Below are 19,943 nucleotides of genomic sequence, written 5' to 3'. Positions count from 1 at the left end.
TTTGGTAGATATCGCTCTCATAATAATATGATCGACCATATACGTTACCACAGATACGTTACCCCAGATACGTGACCGAATTTTGCTCATTGGTCTTGTGCTTTCTGGGGATCAAATCTGGTCAAAATTCATCCCTACACATTACATGCTTCGTTTTGTTGGACCTCAGGATTATATTCTTACACCAAAAGGACAGAGAGGTGAAAAAGAGCAACACTTCCACATGATTTTTCTTTGTGCGTCAGTGTCTCACAACTTAATGCCAAGTTTTCCGACAGATACGTTACCACATAATCAAAATGCTGAAAAGAAATTGTAAATGTTTATACAAACAAATCGTTGTGTACTCATAAACTCCAAAGTTCTATTCCATAAAACCCAGCCACTTTCATATTCTATGCAACAACTTTGAACTTTTATTTTACAAGACGAAGCTAAGATTCAGCATATCAGTTTTTTGCTTTTCAGATTTAGCAGATACGTTACGTATAATTCAGGGCACCCACGGTGACAAATAATGTTATGTAAAACAAAGTGTTCATAAAACAATTCTTCATAGAATGACGCTTCCATAAAAAATTAAAGTTATGTTCAAATGAAGAATATTCAGTAGAAATTGCTCTGTAACTTCACCGACAGATTCATTTACGGTACGCCAGATACGTTATCAAACTTTGAAAGAGTAAAAAGTAGTTTATGAAACGCTTCCGAGAAAAGTTTCAGTGTTCTGTTGCATATTTATTCTAGTGTTTTTCAACATATGAAGAACTACTCAAGATTCATTGATAAGTTGAACAATTATTTATTCATTTTCATTAAAAGGGATGAGCCAAATACGTTACCATAGGTCAAACAACTGTTCAGCATATCGAGTTCATAGAGACTGTACCTACTTCCTTCTAAGTGCCTGCAAAAATATATTTTTTAAACCTTGTTTGCATTATCCATCAAAACTTAATGAATAGTTATAGTCAGATGGATGAATACATTCAGACGCAAGATGAGAATATTCTGTGAATGAAAAACTTAGCTTTCACATTTAGGGCTCTTTTCCACTACATTTCATAGTTTAAATATTACGTACAATGTTTAAAATGGTTAATTTGGGCTTACATCATTCATTTTTACATCAGTTCATGAGGTAAATAATTAAACAGGTGATATTTATTAATTCATACACAACTACAATTATTACTTATATTTTACCAGATACGTTACCAAAGGTGATTCGGAGTGTTTCAATAGTTATTTCCCCAGAAAAGCAATTCATATTTGTTTCCTGTGGAAATTCCAGATCGGATCGTTCCCTTTGCATGATTTGTGGGATTCGAAACTTTATTTGTAAGCGAAATTTGTTAAAAATACAAAGTGAATCTTAAGGTTATGTTTCATTCCAGCAAAAAGCATATTTCAACCTACCACACAGAAATAATTTCTACCAATTAGCAAGGGATGACAACATCTTTACCTCTTGAAAAACCCCAATATCTTTAGGGGGGACAGATGTCTTTTCCTGAACAGAAATTGGATCAAAACAATAAATTTAATTCAGAGATAGGGGTCCATTTCAACATGTAAATTTGCGGTAACGTATCTGATTGGTGATCAAAAATCATATATGATGCTCTATTTCAATTCATTTTTACTCAATGAATGGCCATCATTTAGAATGTTCCACTTTTTGTTTCGTATTTGACCGGTTTTGAAGTTTCCGAAAACACATCTTTGAATGTATTACTTTGTGGTTGATTTTTCGGTTTTACTCACATGGAATTGAACACTTAATCTGAGAATGGCCCACATATATATACCCAAGTGTTTATACATTTTGTTAATCAATTCGCAAATCCACCTTCTTTTCCCTCTCAAGATCTTTTTCTCTCATGTTTTTGCCCTGCGTGCTTGTATGTCTGTTTCTGCTTGTCATTTGCATTGGCTATACTAAATCCATCTTCAGTTATATTTGATAATTGCCCTAGCTATGCTTTCCCTCTTTTGTACTGCATCTTTGGTTCCTGTTATTCATCCTAAACACATACACACATCCTACACCACTAAGGAGGAAAATGTCTGTATCTCCTGAATAGTCTTGTTTCTTAACCCGTCGGAGATAGGTCTAGAGTATGACTGGGCAGATGTCTATGGGAAACATGTATTGCAGCAAAATCAGCTCATTCTCGATGGGTTAATCTAACCTGTCATTTCATTATCTATCTCTTCCTCTCTCTTCTTTCTCTATCTCTCTCTGTTATATCTCAACTTCTCTTTCAATGCAATTATGTGTCTAAATTTTCCTATTCTTTTCTTCCTCCTGTCTCTTTTTAAATATCTTTCATTCTGCCACTTCAAAAATTTTCTCCCATATTCACTGCTGTATTGCATTCCACTCATCTCTTGTCTTCTTTCTTTCTTTCTTTCTTTTTTTTTCATTATCACAGTTTGTACTTTACTTTTTCATTTTCTCTTCTTCCTCATCTTATCTCTCTTGTTGTTGTTTTTTTTTTTTCTCTCCTTCCATATTGAAACATCTTCATCTCTTCATCTCTCTTTTCAAGCTCTTGTCTCCCTTAATCCGTTGAGGACGAGTCCTGAGTAGACTCAGCAAGTGTCTATGGGAAATGCGTGTTGTAGCAAAATCAATCCATCCTCAAAGGGTTAACATCTCCACACTTAATTCTTCTCTCCCTATCCCCCCCCCCCCATTCTCTCTTCCATTCTCTCTTTCAGCAATGAAGGCCGCAGTTCAAGGGTATAATGAGTAGTGCGATACTACCATGAGGACAGCGATACACACCTACGCCAGACAAAATGTCTACACACACACCCACACACACACACACATGCATATTCACACATGGTACACTTGGACACTGCATAGATCACTAGGCATTATTGGGCCCGTCCAGACGAGTAGCATTTACGCACCATTTACAGCTAAGCCGAGTACCTATCAAATGTTGAGCTGATCATCATTGTTAAATGACCTGCACTGTTTTCTACCCTTTTTTCCAGCCTCATGGTTGATTATGTTCCATACGTATGGGCCAAATACGAAGACTGTACAACATACTTGCTTGTTCAAATATCACAAGGTTGAAAAAAAGAAAGATATAAGAAAGATATGATAACAATAATTAACTTCTGTCTGTTTCAGCTTAACCCATTATATCCCAACATGAATACATCAGCATAGTGGATAGCCAACGTTTTAAGTATTGTAAGAAGTATATGATATGCCAGTAACCTGGTGCCTACAGGAAGCAGATATACCACAGGAGAAAAAGTATACCTAGCCATGAGACTATACAAAGCAAAAAGAAGATAAAAGGTAAAAGTAAACATTACAAAAGATCAATGTTATATTAATTTGTAAATGTTGTTTACATCAGTAGCTGAGTATTATTGGTCTTGAGATTGACAGGTGCATCCTTCTATTTTCATTTTGTTTATTTGATCATTTTTATTTTTTTACAAATTTGTCATGCACAAAGGGTGATATATGACCTCACAATATTCGACATTTATAAATCAATGTTGCTGAATTTATTTACAAGAGTCTAGAACTTGATGTTGATGTTTTGAAGAATATCAGGATACCAAAATCTTCAGTATATTATACAAACATAAGTCTGAGCAAAATCTATCCTTGCTTACTTGCCCAGGTTTAAATATCTGGACAAAGGGTTTGCATCATAAGCGGCAAGCACCAACCCATCTCACTTGCCTCACAGCAAGTTTCCGTTGCCCTGGACAAGTGGTATGTGGTGTCTGTAGCACCCTGGCGTGCATATTGTACAGAAGATGATGTAATTCTCTACTATAGTCTGTGACTGTTGGGATAGGTATGCAACATGGAAGCCCCTATGAGTCGGCTACACAACCAGTCCCAAGAAAAAAAAAAACAACAACGGTCTTACATGCCAACTGATTACACTCATTACCACAATATGTACATTGATAATACAGTGGCATTCCAGATATGTCCTTCAAACGTAGACGACAACCAGGTCACAACGGATACAATGATACTCATGTTTCGTGTCGCCAGACCGACCAATGCGCACATTGAAAGTACGGATCCGTTTACACAAACAGGAGTGGTGAAAGGACTGGACTGGTCAGTCGAATTTGACCATCATACATATACTACCTCACCTCTGCTTTATTTTTTTATCACCCTGTGCATGCATACAATGCCTCATCTCTGTCCCAATTCTATATTCTTTTTAATCGTTTTGTTTGGTTTGCTTTGTCTTTTTTCCACTTTATCCTGTTGAACAATATATAAATATGTGAAACTTATCACTGGCGGAAAAAAGAGCAAAGAAAATGGGATTCCATTGGTAATAAATTATATTCTTTCTAGTCAGTTTATTCTGCCTTCCTTTGTAACTTATCACTGGTCTAATTGTGTTGATTCCAGGGCCCCGTTTTATCAAGAAGGCTTTAAGACAGAATACAACATAATTCAACTTTAATATCTATTGTTGTTATGTAGGATAAAAAGATGCAGAAGAAGGGTGCCATAACAGATGAAACTCAAGAAAGCAATTCCTTGCTAAAATGTACTTAACACTCTTCTGATTTCAAGCAATGGCATCAGCATGAAATTCTTTATAGGCAGACTTGGCCCTGGTATTAGATGGAATTGATACAAGACACATCATTTGAACCCTTAAAGGGAAGTTTTCCAGGTCAGCTGAGAAATCATCCCTTTTGTCCAGGGAGAAAACGGCACAGATACCATCAAGAAGCCCCCCAATTTGAGATATGGAATTATTGGCACAAATTCTGTATGTGACGTGGGGATTTAAATTGCTGCCTTTCTTGTGACTCACGGCAAGAAAACAAAACTCAAATATGACAACAAAGGAAGACTGTGCGGTCGCCCGACCAAAGACTAGTCATCACGGCACAGAGCAGCAGGCGTTGCAACGATTAAAACATACGGCGCAGGTGCGGCATGTGTTTAGGCTGATCTAGGGACCCTGTTTCATCAAGCAGTCCATAACCATTGTTACTTACAATAATTATGGTTACCATGGCTGCAAATAGGCCACAGCTTTGATGGGTTGCAAACGTCTAAAGCATCTGTCACGGTGACTTTGGGTATAAATTACAATTATTGCTAGGGTGGGGCATATGAAACAAAAATCTCTACGAGCTGTTTGATATTACAGTAAATATATTATAATGTATGTCGAATGAGAGACAATATCTTATATACAAATTGTATCATGAATGTTACTATGGCAGCACTTGGAGGCAACCAATCAACCAAGAGAATTTTAGATATTGCCATGGTAACTCTAATTACTGTGATGTATGATACAAACAGAAATTTATGATGAAACAGGCCCCACATATCAGTGCCAATTAAAGTGCTACTATTGGTGATTCTCTATTAAACAGGTCCATCTTTTTTTCAAGGAATGCAGCATATGACTGTTGAAATCATGATTTGCTCAAGATTGACTTGAATTTTGCTAATTTTCAAAAGTGACAACATCATCCATTCTGGAGATAAACTCTCACATCACTCTAACCACTATCACTATCACTACCGTATCTTATATTCTTTCTGCTAATCATTATAAGTACCTTTATTTTGACTTTAAAATGTGAACACAGTACTACACATACATACATATAAAAATAAGTCAGGCATTTTGTAAATAGCAAACTCTAACGGGTCATATAGGGCACAATATTCATTCTCACATATTGTAGGCTGAGTTGGTTTGCTGTTTTCACAAGCATCCTCGCATACTATATATGTAGCCCCTGGGAACGACTTGTGTTAGGCTCCGCCTTCTTTCTCTGTTTTCCATTCCCTCTCATGAATATTCATATGCCTGACTCCTTCTGCCATACACGCATGTATGGGAACCATACTACTTGGAGTGTGAAGGGAGGTTATTCGGTGGACCCTTACCCTTTGGAATGCAGAGGTATTTTAATCACCCCCCCCCCCCCATATCTTCACTGACCATCTCTCTCTCCTTCTCTCTCCTCTATCTATTTCTATAAAGAAAACAAAAACAAAAACAAAAACAAATCTCTCCTTACACCCCCCCCCCAAAGTTTGACATGATCACACTTTTGAGTACTGTCTGTGCCAATTCAATATTTTCCACATCTACAAGTTTCGCAATTTGACAAACACAACACAGATACATTGAATGATACAGCGTTGCTGGGATGACAAGACCTTGTATCTGAAATTTTGGTGAAAATGACTTTTTTTTTTTTAATGTTGAGATAATTAGTTAAGTGGTGTCCTGTTCAAATCATAGTTGTCTTACCCCAAAAATGAAGCCACCATGGCATGTCAAAGGAAAGGCTATCCCATTTGATATAGTGCTTTGGCTGCCATGTTTTTTTGCTCTCCTGAACATTTGGTATTTTGTTTTGTAGATATGACTCATACGAGGTCTTGTTGCCCCAGCAACGATAGATACACGTATTTGGTCAACTAATGGCATCCCCTTGACATAACCCTGGCAATAACTCATCACATTATTACTTCACAGTGCCTGATTCACATCAATGAACATGATTAAACTGTTGTAACAGACACTTTGAACATCATGGCAGAAATGGATTGAGTTATGAAATTATGCACAGGAGTTATGAAGTATAACAGGCAGACAAAGACAACCACCAGTTTAGCTCTCTGTTGGGATATCTGGAATTGCTGTTAACTTAATAATAATAATAATTATAATAATAATAATAATAATAATAATAATAATAATAATAATAATAATAATAATAATAATAATAATAATAATAAAAATAATAACAACAATGATAATAACAATAATAATAATAATAATAATAATAATAATAACAGTAATAACAATGATAATAACAATAATAATAATAATAAGAAGAAGAATAATAATAATAAGAATAATAATAATAATAATAACAAGTTATACTGTGCCAAATAGAATCTTTAAGAGTGCTCAAAGTGCATATATGTGACCCTGCACCTCAAAACAAACAAAAAGTCGCCAGACATGAATTTTCAGTTAAGACCATATTTTGAAATCCGAGCAGACTTTAAGCTTCAAAATGATGTATAACTCAAATCAAATGGACTCTCCTAACCTATCTAAATATTGGAAAGAAAGCACAAACTCGGGAAAAGTGTGAACTGAGAAAAGAGACTCTGAAGTACAGTGTCTATTCAAGCGGTTAATCTTTACCAAACCGTGCTGGCTGTGCGATGAATGGGACAAAAAACAGGAAGTAAACCACCAGAGTAACAACAATGAAGGGATTATCAGATTAAACTGAAATTAAGCATGCCTCATTAACACATTCTGTCCATACTTAATGCCAACTTTAAAAGCAGTAGCACTATCCTTTCAAAAGTTGTTAGAGTTGAAAGTGAAGAGTGTGGACAAGGTTTTTCAGAAATGAAAAAGGGATTCTAAAGACACACCTTATCACACTATTCTACCAAAAAAGTTCGAGATAAACTGCTAAAAAAAACACACTTTCCTGCCCGTTTTATGATACCAAATTTTAGCATAATGTAAAAGAAGACCCGCTCTTTCAGAAAATATGAAAAAGTCAATTTCGGCTAGGTTGACCCATTTCACTTATTTTCAGTCCAGACGCAAAATCAGTGTGTGCGACTTTATGTTCGTTTTGAGGTGCACGGTCACATATACTATTATTACCCTGGTCTCTGGATACATTATTTTCAACCAGCACTAAGAGCTAGTGCTCACTCTGATCCACTCCCTGGGGAGCATTCCAGCCAGTCGCCATTTTACAGGCGCACACATGCTGATCAACCAACATAAACATTCTCATCCTACCGGGTACCCTTTTATACTCCTGGGTGGAGAGCAGCAATGTGTATAAAGTGCCTGCTGAAGGGCAAATGTGTTGGGATTTGTGGGATTCGAACCCACAAACCTAAATCATGTTCATGTGATTCTGAAACGTGCACTCTTAATTATCCCCTCAGCCACAACACCTTTCAGCAGGTTGTGACAGTTAGGCACAAAAGAACATTTGATGCACTTTCAGTCCAAACTCTGGATGTAATTTGCTTTGTAAAATCAACAATACCTTGGCTTTTATTGTTTCTTTGGGTTTTTGGTTGTTGTTTTTTATCCCTAAATGGACAGCTTCCAATGTGCATTTGGGCAAAAGCAGGTAAGTTTTGCTTTATGACCATACTCCGATAACTTAACAGGTTTGCTTGTGTTTTTCTCATTTCTTACCTTTTCATGTTTTCAGGAACCCAACAATATCTTGCCAATGTTGGTCACATTAATAATCTGTTCTCTATATAAACAGATCTCAAACTTATAATAGATACAAAGTATAAATACCAAATGAACATGCATTCCTCACTTTCATAGAAAAAGAAGAAATAAAGTATTTTTGTTTGTTTTCTGTGGTTATAATTCCATCCTCATAATACTATTCAAACTTGATTACTGTGGTGACGTGTAAAAATTTGCCGGGGGGGGGGGGGGGGGGGGGACGGTAGTGACTAATCCAAACAGATTGATTCTACCAATCAGAACACATATACAATTGTAAAAGGACCCATCAAGATGTTGGTTGCACATGTGTGGTACAACAGCTCTACACAGAAGAAGCATTGTGCATTATAGCTTGTGCTCTCTTGTTGAAACCTTGGAATACTTTTGATAGCTGATTTCAGAATTTGACATAACAAAAAAAAAAAAACAGTGACAAGGTAGTGACAAAAAGCCACCAGAAATGGATTTTTGGTTAAGGGCAGATATTGAAAGAGCAGATTCTAAGCTTTAAAATGATGTATAACTAAATTTAAATGGACTCTGTAACCTATCTAAATATTGGAAAGAAAGCACACACTCTTGAAAGGTGTGAACTGAGAAAAGGGGTTCTGAAGTAAAGGGTCTATTCAAGTGCTTAATCTTTAGAAACCGTGCTGGCTGTGCAATGAATGGGACCAAACAAAAAAAAAAAAAAAAAGGATGTAAACCATTGTAGCAACAACAATGAGGGGATTATTAGATTAAGCTGAAATTAAGCATGCTCAATTAACACATTCTGTCCATAATAAACGCCAACTTTCAAGGTGGTAGCCCTATCTATTCAAAAGTTATTAGAGTTAAAAGTGAAGGGTGTGCAAAGGATTTTAAAGAAATGAAAAGGGACCTCTAAAGACATACCTAATCGCACTACTCTACAAAAAGGGGTTGTAGAACAACTGGTGCAAACACACTTTCCCATTCGTTTTATGACACCAATCTTAAGATTAATGTAGACAAAGAATAGCTCTTTCAGAAAGTATGAAAAAGTCAAGATAGACTTGGTTGACCCATTTCACATTTTTGAGGTCCTCACGCAAAATCACGGGCTGCGACTTTGTGTTCGTTTTGTGATTCACGGTCACATATCTAATGTTGTAATATCATTGATCACAAGCATTAACATCACCAAAGGATCATAAGCTAGAGGCTAAGAAGTTATTTTGGATGTTTCAACACAAGCAATCAGTCTGTAACTTCCCACGATCACTCAGCTCAAGAAATGCAGAAGAAAAATAAAGTACTATATGTGACCGTGCATCACAAAACGAACAAAAAGTCGCACGCACTGATTTTGTCTGAGAGCGGAAAATGGGTGAAATATAGGTCAACCTAGCCAATCTTGACTTTTTCATATTTTCTGAAAGAACAAGTCTTCTTCTACATCATACTAAAGTTTGGGATCATAAAACGAAAAGGAAATTTGGTTATCAGCAGTTTTTCTGGATCACTTTTTAGTGGAATAGTGTGATTAGGTGTTTCTCAAAGAGTCCTCTTTTCATTTCTTAAAAACCCTGTCCATGCTCATCACTTTCAACTCCAATAACTTTAGAAGGGATAACGCTTCTGCTTTGAAAGTTGACACTTATCATCAACAGAATGTGTTAATAAGGCATGCACAATTTCAGCTTAATCTGTTAATCACTTCATTGTTGTTGCTCTGGTGGTTACCGTCCTGTTATTTGTTCCATTCATCGCACAGCAAGCACGGCTTGGTAAAGATTAAACACTTGAGAGTCCATTTGGATTGAGTTATATATCATTTTAAAGCTTAGAGTCTGCTCTTTCAGAATTTAACCTTAACTAAAAATCTATGTCTGGCGACTTTATGTTCGTTTTGTGGTGCACGGTCACATATATGAACCATGCCCCACAATATCAACAATTTTTACATATATTGAAAGAAAATACCTTTTTTTTTCTGAAAACTATGGTATAGTGCTAATATACGGTATAAACCATACCTGCAAATTTTAACAATTTTTACATATTGAAAGGAAATATTTTCTAAGAACTATGGTAACTACCTTTCCATGGAAATGTATCACACACATGGTAAAACAAAATGATGATACAATTACTAACACACACACACAAATGAAATAAACGATCAAAACCATACATACGTAACCACAGCAGCCAGGGAACTCTCGGCAGAAAGCATTCTGCTCAGCAAAATTCTGCGTCTGTCGAGTAACTGTCCTAGAAATTGTTTTCAGCAAAACGAGTTGGCAAATACTGGGTCACCACTGCCACAGACGGCTCGGCCCACACGCAGGCCTGGGTATGTCGTTTTTCATTTTGCAGAATTTATTGGCTGCGAATGCACTCATCTAATTTGGAGTTATTTCAACACTGTGCCTGTCACCTCCGGCATTGGCTGATTGTTGGCTCTGAACTTTATTTCCCCAGAATGACGCAACCCAGAACTTGCCTACCATTCCCTTGCCTCTTTCAGTTTCACCTGCATGTTAGACTTGAAAGCATTTGCTGATATATTTAGATACCCACCAGGGTAATCATTTACTTTCTTGTTTTGGAAGCATATTTATAATCCATCATACTTACACAAATTATGTCGATAATATGCAATTTCTGATAATGATCAGAATAGTAACATCATAATTCTATGGGTATCAATATTAGCAATGCCAGAATTGATCGCGATTGATTTTTTTTTTCATTTTCTTAACAGCCCTATTGCTTTCTTCCTCTTGCATCGTTATTTCTCATATCCTTTGATGAATCAATTTTTCACATCAATCACTATAAAAACAGATTCTCAAACTAGTTTCTAATTGCCTGTTAATGGCATGCAAGCATATTCTGGAAATTCAAATCAGGAACAAACTCTTCACATGTTTCGATACACGCTTCTACAGGCCTTATTTTGATGATATGAAACTTCCCCAAACCCACAGTACAAGTAAGTAAAAACATGTTTATAGGTAATTTAACGGCTGCAAAACATCCCTATCAGGATATAATGCAGTTATATGAATCGACGTAGATACTCCCAAGACATTTTCAGGAGTGCAGTTATTTTGGTGCAACATCAACAACAACAAAAACAACAAGAACAAGAAATGGTCCTGTGATGATAATCTGCATCAATTTTCAGAATTATCACATGATGAATTTAGTTGCTGGATAGCTTCTCTCCTCTTGAGGTGATAATCTCTCCATCTATCTCTCTCCCTCCTCCTCTTTATCCTTCTTTCTCTCTTATACTCTCTTCCTCTCTTTCTTTCTCTCTTTTTTTCTTCCTTTCTCTCTTTCTCTCTCTTCACTTTAGCAAAGATTTTACATGTATTAACATATTGCAGGGCTGCACACTAACCTACGAGTATGTTTTCCCTACTGGTCCCAACCTTAAATTTACTGGTACTGTACTACTGTAAAAGTGGAAATTTTCGCGGTGTTGAAATTTTCGCGCATTTCGCGCAACCAGAAACTAGCGCGAAAATAAAAACACGCGAATATTTTTGCTTGCCATACGTTCCTGTGCGTGATGTCTTGATTCCGCGGAATTAAAAACACGCGAAACTCTTCTGGCCCGGCCTAGCGCGAAAAATTAGTCGCGCGAAAATATCCACTTTTACAGTATTTTAAACTGGCCCAGACAACATATTTTTGGTTATTTTACCCACCATGTCGGACCAGTAAATCTAGCAATCAATCCCTCAAAAGTTACTGGTCCAGTGTCAGTGTGCAGCGTTGCATATTACCTCTCCTGACCTCATCACATTTTTCTCAAGTTGTTTATTTTTGTACGTTTGTGTGTGTGTTTCACTTCAAATTTTCTTTTGGCGACTATTCAATTTAGATTCCTAATCTTTGCTTTTAAAATTTTCCTACAGCTTAGACATTTTATGGGCTACATCTATGCAAAATAAAGTGGCAGAGTCTATCCAATGGCCATAGACAACTGGAAATCTGAGCAAAAAAAAAAACAAAAACAAAACAAATCTGTTTACCAATGTGACAAAAAGCTGATATTTTCAGGTCACATCCCTGCTCACAGATACATTCATAAATTGCGCTGATAGCACAATGAAAAATGCACCATTTCCAATTTGCATGTGTGTGTGTGTGCATGTGTTCAAATCATATCTTTAAAATCCCCTGCTAATATAGTTGTCGACTTATAGTACCACAGGGGTGATTTAAAAGTAATATATAATGAAGTACCATAAAAAAGAGAGAGAAGCATTGCAGTATGGAACTTCCGTAGACTGGAGCAACAGCCATTTTTTTTTTTTTTTTTTTTTTTTTTCAGCATGAAACTTTCGCGAATCACTGACTGGCATTTAATGTATTGTGTACAGACAAAAACTTTTGCCTATATTTTACGTTCACAAATCTTGGCTTCTTGCCACAAATAGTTTCATGCACATAAAAGTTTTGGGATTCATGGTAAATATGACATCACAATTCAAGAGTGGGATATGTCTACTTTACATTTAGGCAGTGGGTAAACATTGATGCAATTCAGAATATAGGATGTGTCCCATGCACACAAAGTACTTCCATGCTTTAAGCAAGATTTAAATGCAATGATTTGTACTATATGAATATCACACAAATACCACACATGTGCATCATAATGTACCATCTAATATACTTGTACGTACATAATGTGTGTCATTGATTAGCAATCAACATCCATCACTACATATGGTATATAAACATCATCAACACTTGCATCCTCCGGACATCACATACATGTACTAATTCATCAATCTGGCAGCACACAAATTTAAAGTAAACTGATGCAATTTCACAAAATAAATGTTAGAAGCTGAAATGGAAGGGAATATGGACTCTACTCTTCTTGAAAGGCACGTAGTAGCACTCATTTCAAGCTCTTCCAGTTTCCTCAGAGCTGTCCATCTGAATGGCATTTGGTATCTGAATACACAGAGTGTGCAAGTTTCAATTTTCAAAAGTATCCCTTGAACCTCTAATATTTTTACCACTATTAAAAATATATAAAAAAATAGACATTAAAAGAAAAGGTTTTTCTTTATGACAGTGTTTTCAATGAAAAGTAATTTGGCATACCCTCGTACTAGACCAACAATAAGCTATTTTTTTTTTTAACACGTCAAGGACGAGTCCCAATTTTACTTGTGCAAGTGTCTACGGGAAATGCATGTTGTAGCAAAATTAGCCCATCCTCAATGGGTTAATAAGGACATTCCTGGTCCTCTAACCAAGCCCCCCCCCCCCCTCGCCCCCATTCCTTAACGATGAGGGCAACTACCTTTAAAGGTAAGACAACAGAGACAGGGTCTATTCCCTGGCAGAATTTTGAGTTACCTTTCTCTCCTGGCGGCGCGGGAAGCCTCCAGTGCGTCGATGAATTCCTGCGTCTCTTGGGAGATGTTAGAGTCTCTACGACCCTTACGACTGGTTAGTCCCGGCCAGCAAATGATGGCGAGCATGTGAGATGCGGGGACGATGAGACGGCGATGGGGGACGGCGGCGGAGGTATACGGTGAAAAGGTGGGTGGGGGGTTGCAAGGAGACGAAAACATGCGGGGTGAGAATTAGTAGACGAGTCATCAGCAATTATACACCTTGGGCTACAGAGTCGGCACAAATTGGACGTGTCACGGCGGTATTTCACTCTCGCTGAGTGCGTTAGGAGCATGAGATGTTTTTCGGTCTGCTTGGGGGCTATTACTTATATGGGTCAATGAACTTGTGACTGTAGCTTGCACAGACATGATTATGTGGGCACACAGAACTTAGAGGAGTTATGGCTATGACCGGACAGACCATTACTTTGTACTCCATAGAGTAACAGACACCATACATTCCAAGTGCAACAAAATGCAAATCTGATTACTGTTCTACTTGAAGAAATGCCAAGGTCGTAGCAAGTTTCATTCTACACATGGAGTGATTATCCCAGTTTCATTAAATTTTCTTATCTACAATATCTAATAGATCTATACATCCATGCATGTAATTATTATTTTCAATAAGATTAGGTTATGTATACATACATACGAAGAATTTGAATGCAAAAACAGATAAATACCATTTTCAAAGTTTGTAATAAAAGTAGGGTCATCATCAAAATAATGGATTCAAATTAAATCTTTTCACTTAATATGTTCTGCACTTGTTTCAGAGTAAGACATATTTTTGAAGATATTAGAATTGCCACATATTTTTGGATTATTTTCTGTTTTTCAGCATCTGTAATCTCATAAATATCTCAAGCTGATGAAAATGGATATATCAGCTTTTGCATTATTTAAACTTTTCATTGAGCCTTGAACTTTTAAGCACCTTTAAACATATGAGATAGATGAACATGCTCCATTACATGATGCAGCCACAACTTTTGCGACAAAGTATGCATAAATATAATAAACTTGTAAATACAAGTGTATATTCTATGAATCTACTTCACATTGCATTTGTAAACTACATTCACCATGAAAGAGAATGATAGTTTGGGCAAATATGATATTGCATGCAATGTGCAATGCTAGATGTGTTTGTAACTCAAGTTTATGCTTTGGTACAGTTTGTACTGCATTTTCGAATGGCCCAAAGATATTGGAGTCAGCACTGTACACCCATAAGTATGTCAAAATGTTTCACTGTACCAACTGATAACTTGTTTTTTGTTTTGTTATTTGTTTTGTTTTGTTTATGATAGGTATACATATGCTATGTTTAGCATTGGTGTTGCACTGTGTGAACCTGACAGAAAGGAATACTACTCTTGCATTATGTGTAAGAAAATTTTAATTCACAGATATCTGTTTATTTGTTTTTATTTGTTTTATGTCCATCATTCTGAGGCCTGCAAGTTGCAATGGATAATAATGTGAAGAATTTCATCACAAAACGAGCTACGCCTAACTCAATTCTTATTAGGTTGAGACATTTGTGATTAAAGCTGCTAAAAAAAAAAAAAAAAAAAAAAATGATACAAATATACAGGATATCTTTACTCATAACTTCTAGAATATTCCTTGTTATGTCACAAGTGAGACATTACCAGAAAGGTTTAGTTTTGCTCTATCTGATGATGGATTTACTTTGAAATGTTTAAAAACGGGGCTTAGCTCAATTTGCGATAAAACTTTTCAAGTATTGATTATACACGATACTGCATCTAAACAAAAAGAAACAAAGACAAAAAAACGCAGGGATTATTAGAAATGAATACAGTTCATGTGGTGCACTGAAGGTTAAATCTGAGTAACATCGAGAGGACAATGGCTACTATTAAAGGGGGGATAAATATGAGAATTGTCTTGGCCATTTTGACTAAAATGCAGACAGCAAAACACACTGGTTCTGCTCACTCTCATCACAAGAGGGCAGTATGACAGAAACATATTGCGACCACATAGGGTGAACTCTCCTTATATATAACTTGGCTAGACAAGATTCTACCCGCTGTAATTCCTACAAGCTCCAGTTGTTGTTCCTGCTGCTGTTGTAGTTTGCTTTTTTAGATTTCCAAAAGTCCACGGCTGCAGTTTTGGTTACTTTTTTTTTTCCCTTGCACTTTGTTTAAACCACACTAGCATGTATCCTTAATGAATTGACAGGCAAACATATTCAATGTAGTCATTTCTGATACTGTGCAAATGCATAGCAGTTTGATGATGTGACGAGCAATCAATCATGGGCACAGTAAGCCTTACATCTAGAATTTTTGCCCCCCCCCCCTTTTCCTCCCTAAAACTATGATGGTCGTTTTCCTTGTAGACTTATGGGGACATTTTTTCTTTCTTTTTTTAAATACCTATTTGAAAGTAGTCATTTGCTCAATAACATTATGGCTTCATTGTGGTCTTAATAACAGTGTTTCTCCTTTACTATGTAATGCATTAAAATCAATTGCACTTCTGTGTAACTTTTAAAATTTAAAATATGAGATAAGCTTCTAATTTTGTGAATGTTTTTTATTATGTGTGCTAATCAAAACTATCTCATATCAAATAGCACCATTATCATCACTATGGTATACTAAAGAATACTCGGGCCAGTGCCTATGGGAAATGCGTATTGTAGCAAAATCAGTCCGTCTTCAACGGGTTAAGGTATATTTTTGATGAACAGCCAGGGAAAAATCATATCAGTGGAAAGGTTAGAGTCTGGTGAATTAGCAAATAGCCAAGATGAGGGATTCATTTATTCTGAGCTTCCCTTTGATTTTAATGGTATTATTTCATTTTTTTTTATTTGCACACAGTGATGTGTCACTTCTGTTGCAAACTGACACATCTTTAATGCTTTCATTCAAAGATTTCAAATCATTTCAAGCTGTGATATCAACAAACAAATACCACTGAAGTAAAGAACAAAGTGTTGGCAAATGAAGAAAGCTTGATGAGGGGAAGGAGAGGGAGGAGGAATATGATGATGCTCCATACCTCTCAGTCATCAATACTAGTGTTGATATAAGCTCTATGAAAGGACATTGATACCCCTGCTCCTTGCCTGCCATTCTGAAACTAAATCCTGTGGAGTGATTCTGGTGCAAGAAGGAGGCGACATGAATGGCTAGCCTATGATGTCAGCCTGACAGTGTTGTGATAATGGTCCACACCCATATTAGGGGAGTTAAAAGAGCAAATCAGGCTGTGAGCTTTTGCTCTCTATGAAAGAATAGATATGGGAAATTGTAGCAAAATTCACAACAGTCAGCTTCATTGTGAAATAAATCATAGAAAATTGTCAATATATATCCAAATTGTACAGCATTCTTCTTCAACTGAGTGTCTTGCTTGATTGTTATTGCTTCTGAATTAGATTACCACGATACAAAATGAAACTTGAACAGAAGGAAATCTTGTAATCATTCTTGTTGTCTGAAATATTGTTATTGCTTTATCAGGGAAGAGGGGGTTGAATTATTACCTTATTCATGGCTATTCCTCAACAATTTTCTGGCAACTTTGACTGGAACTAGAATTTACCACCTTGGTATACAAATTAATTATATAATTTTGGATCACCTACCTTTCTCTCGGGTTGATGTCTATATATTTGTCTGTCACAGAAATGTCGAGATGTTTTTATCAGAGCTGTCACATGAAGAGTGTTATCCAGTTTGATTAAACCATTCAATATCTTTTTTGTTTGAATTCTACCCTCTGCAGCTCATGATAATGAAATAATTGTCACTGATAGAGTAAGTTGAGTACCACTGCTTCATTATCATAATTATTTACTGTGACAATACATGGTGGACACTGTATGAGTCATCTTAGCACTGTGAGATGTCATGTCTTTCATATCCCTAGGGGATGTTTCACAAAGAATCTAAGTCAATATTGAAATTTAAGGTTGACTTGAATTATGGTATGCCATTGGTTTCCCTGTTCCATTTTACGATGTATCAGCCTTTAAGGATACACTCAAATTATGACTGACATTTACAGAAAAAAATCCTCTGTAACTTATTCTAACTTGTATATTAACAGCTGCATGAACAAAAAAAAAAACAAAAAAAAAAACAACAACTCCAAAGTTGCCACTTTCATGAGGAAGTTAGAACAACATTAAAGACACATGCAGCATACCATAAATATAAGTACATTGTAGATCTTAATTTTTAAGATCGACATAAATTCTTTGTGAAATACCCTCCAGACATTTTTTTCTCCTTCTACAAGACTACTTTCTCTTCTTCTTTCTGTGCACACATTAGATGCTTGTGTAATGTGTTCTGAGTCTTGTGTAACAGCTGTATTCATCTTTCATTTCAATGGAGTACTTACTGTACACCTAACCTTTAGGGTGTCTTGTAAGTTCTTCATTTGTTTTTGTTTCCTCAGCATGAGCTACACATTTTGAGAAATAATTCATGGTGATTTTGTGCTGCATTTCAGTGAAAAATTAACACAGATATGAAAGTGCACATGTAATAGCATGCATATTGGTTAATACTGATGGAAAATTGCTATTAATTTCTATACTATGACTCATACTGTATTATTGAGGAACTTACCTTAGCCTGGGTGTGGTGGATGGAGAGGTATCCTGGGAGGTATTTCCATTAGTATGTACAGATTCCACTTCTCCTGTGATACTGGAAAGGGACTCCCTGCTTGGGTATCGCCGTGGCAACAGGCTGGCATCGAGACCAGCACTCCGGTCACTGGCGTTTGACAGTTTCCGCAACCTTTCGGAGGTTGGCGACAACTCCTCCTTTGTCGAATATTTCCTTCGCGTTACCGCCGAGTCGCTCTCACTGGAAGACGGTCCCACACCGTACTTCTCAGCCAGTTCCCGTCTCCGCTGCTCCTTGTAGCGGGCGATGCGCGCCGCCCTCGATTCAGAGTCCTCCGATTCGGAGCCGCTGTGAAGTGCCCTGGCCAGGCCATCACTGGCAGATGTTGGAGGATTTGGTATGGCTCTCATCTCATGAGCTTTGCTGCTATAGGGACCTGGCCTAGAAGACTCTCCATTACTTGAAGACAGTGGACGGTTTGCAAGGTACTTGTCTCTTATAGCATTTACAGGGTTAGAGTCTGCACTGCCAGGTGCAGCAGCATAGGTTCCCTGGCGAATTTTCTCCCGCTCAAGGCTTCCATATCCACTCTCCGTACTGCCCCGCTTTATATCTCCAGTTAATTTTCCACGGTGGTCGTCTTGGAAACCACGTTGCCGTCCCGCAGGATGCGAGTCAGAGGATGCCGAACCCGGTCGGAGGTGGGACATTCCCGAGAGGTGAGTAGAGTGCTTCATGTCCGGCACTGCACTGGACGCCGAGTAGCTGTAGCTGTCCGTCAGCGGGCGAGAGGACGGAAAATCACCCGAAGACCGCTTGGAGTGGGTCGTACCACGGTCCTGACTGTACCGGGCCTGCAAGCTACTCACCGGCTCGGAATCTAGACTTTTAAGGGAGCGATTGGCCGAGCTGGCATATGCGCTGCGCCGGTCGTGGGATGAGTCGAAGGAGAGAGGTCGTTCACTGCCATACTTCTCCTGCAGCTTGGCGACTGGTGGTGGCAGCAGCGGCAGGGAGGGGGTAGAATGACAAACATGTCAGATTAATGACACATCGCATGGCTATTGCATCAAGGGGGGAGCGTTCATACACTCAACTCCCCCGTGCACACACTCTCTCTTTTCATACACACTGACATACACACTTTCTCCAGTCAATACATGCACCGACACGCACAGACACACAGATCGACTCACACACAGAACTCATATATACTTTCTACACAGATAGAACAGTGACACTGCACATACAATGGTAATGAACTTTGAAACCTCATTTCCTGCCAAGCAACGCTGGAACTCAGGGGCGGATAAATCGTCCCTACCTTTCCTCCTATTCTCCTCCATCCTCTAAACCCTGTTCCTCTTCCAAGCCACTTGCTCCCCACTATCATAACTCTCATGACATAGAAACCACAAAGGCAATTAGATCCTGTTGGATAACGTGTCAAACTCTCTTGACCCTGAATTTACTGGGACACAAACAAGGACAGTAATCAATCCATTGATAACTTCCTGATGTTTCCCCGGTGTAAACAAGGACATGACACCATATCAATGAGTATGTGGTGTTTCTGGAACTGTCACATCCAAATATCGAGAGATATGACTTTTACTGAG

The 19,943-nt window shown here is 37.5% G+C and overlaps 1 protein-coding gene across 1 annotated transcript in view; it reads right to left on the bottom strand.

Moving 5' to 3' along the window:
* Window positions 1–19,943, bottom strand: part of LOC140245204 (uncharacterized) — a 315,944-nt gene that overhangs the window by 115,883 nt on the left and 180,118 nt on the right. Inside the window, exons 7-8 of the mRNA XM_072324793.1 lie at window positions 18,322–19,315; window positions 13,653–13,742 (exon numbers count right to left, since the gene is read on the bottom strand). Coding sequence (XP_072180894.1) covers window positions 13,653–13,742; window positions 18,322–19,315 — 1,084 coding nt within the window. The remainder of the gene's footprint in view (window positions 1–13,652; window positions 13,743–18,321; window positions 19,316–19,943) is intronic.

This window comes from Diadema setosum, chromosome 22, assembly GCF_964275005.1.
Source record: "Diadema setosum chromosome 22, eeDiaSeto1, whole genome shotgun sequence".
Classification (NCBI taxonomy): domain Eukaryota; kingdom Metazoa; phylum Echinodermata; class Echinoidea; order Diadematoida; family Diadematidae; genus Diadema; species Diadema setosum.
The sequence above is the reverse complement of the archived record's forward strand: the minus strand, read 5'-3'. Positions and strand labels throughout refer to the sequence as shown.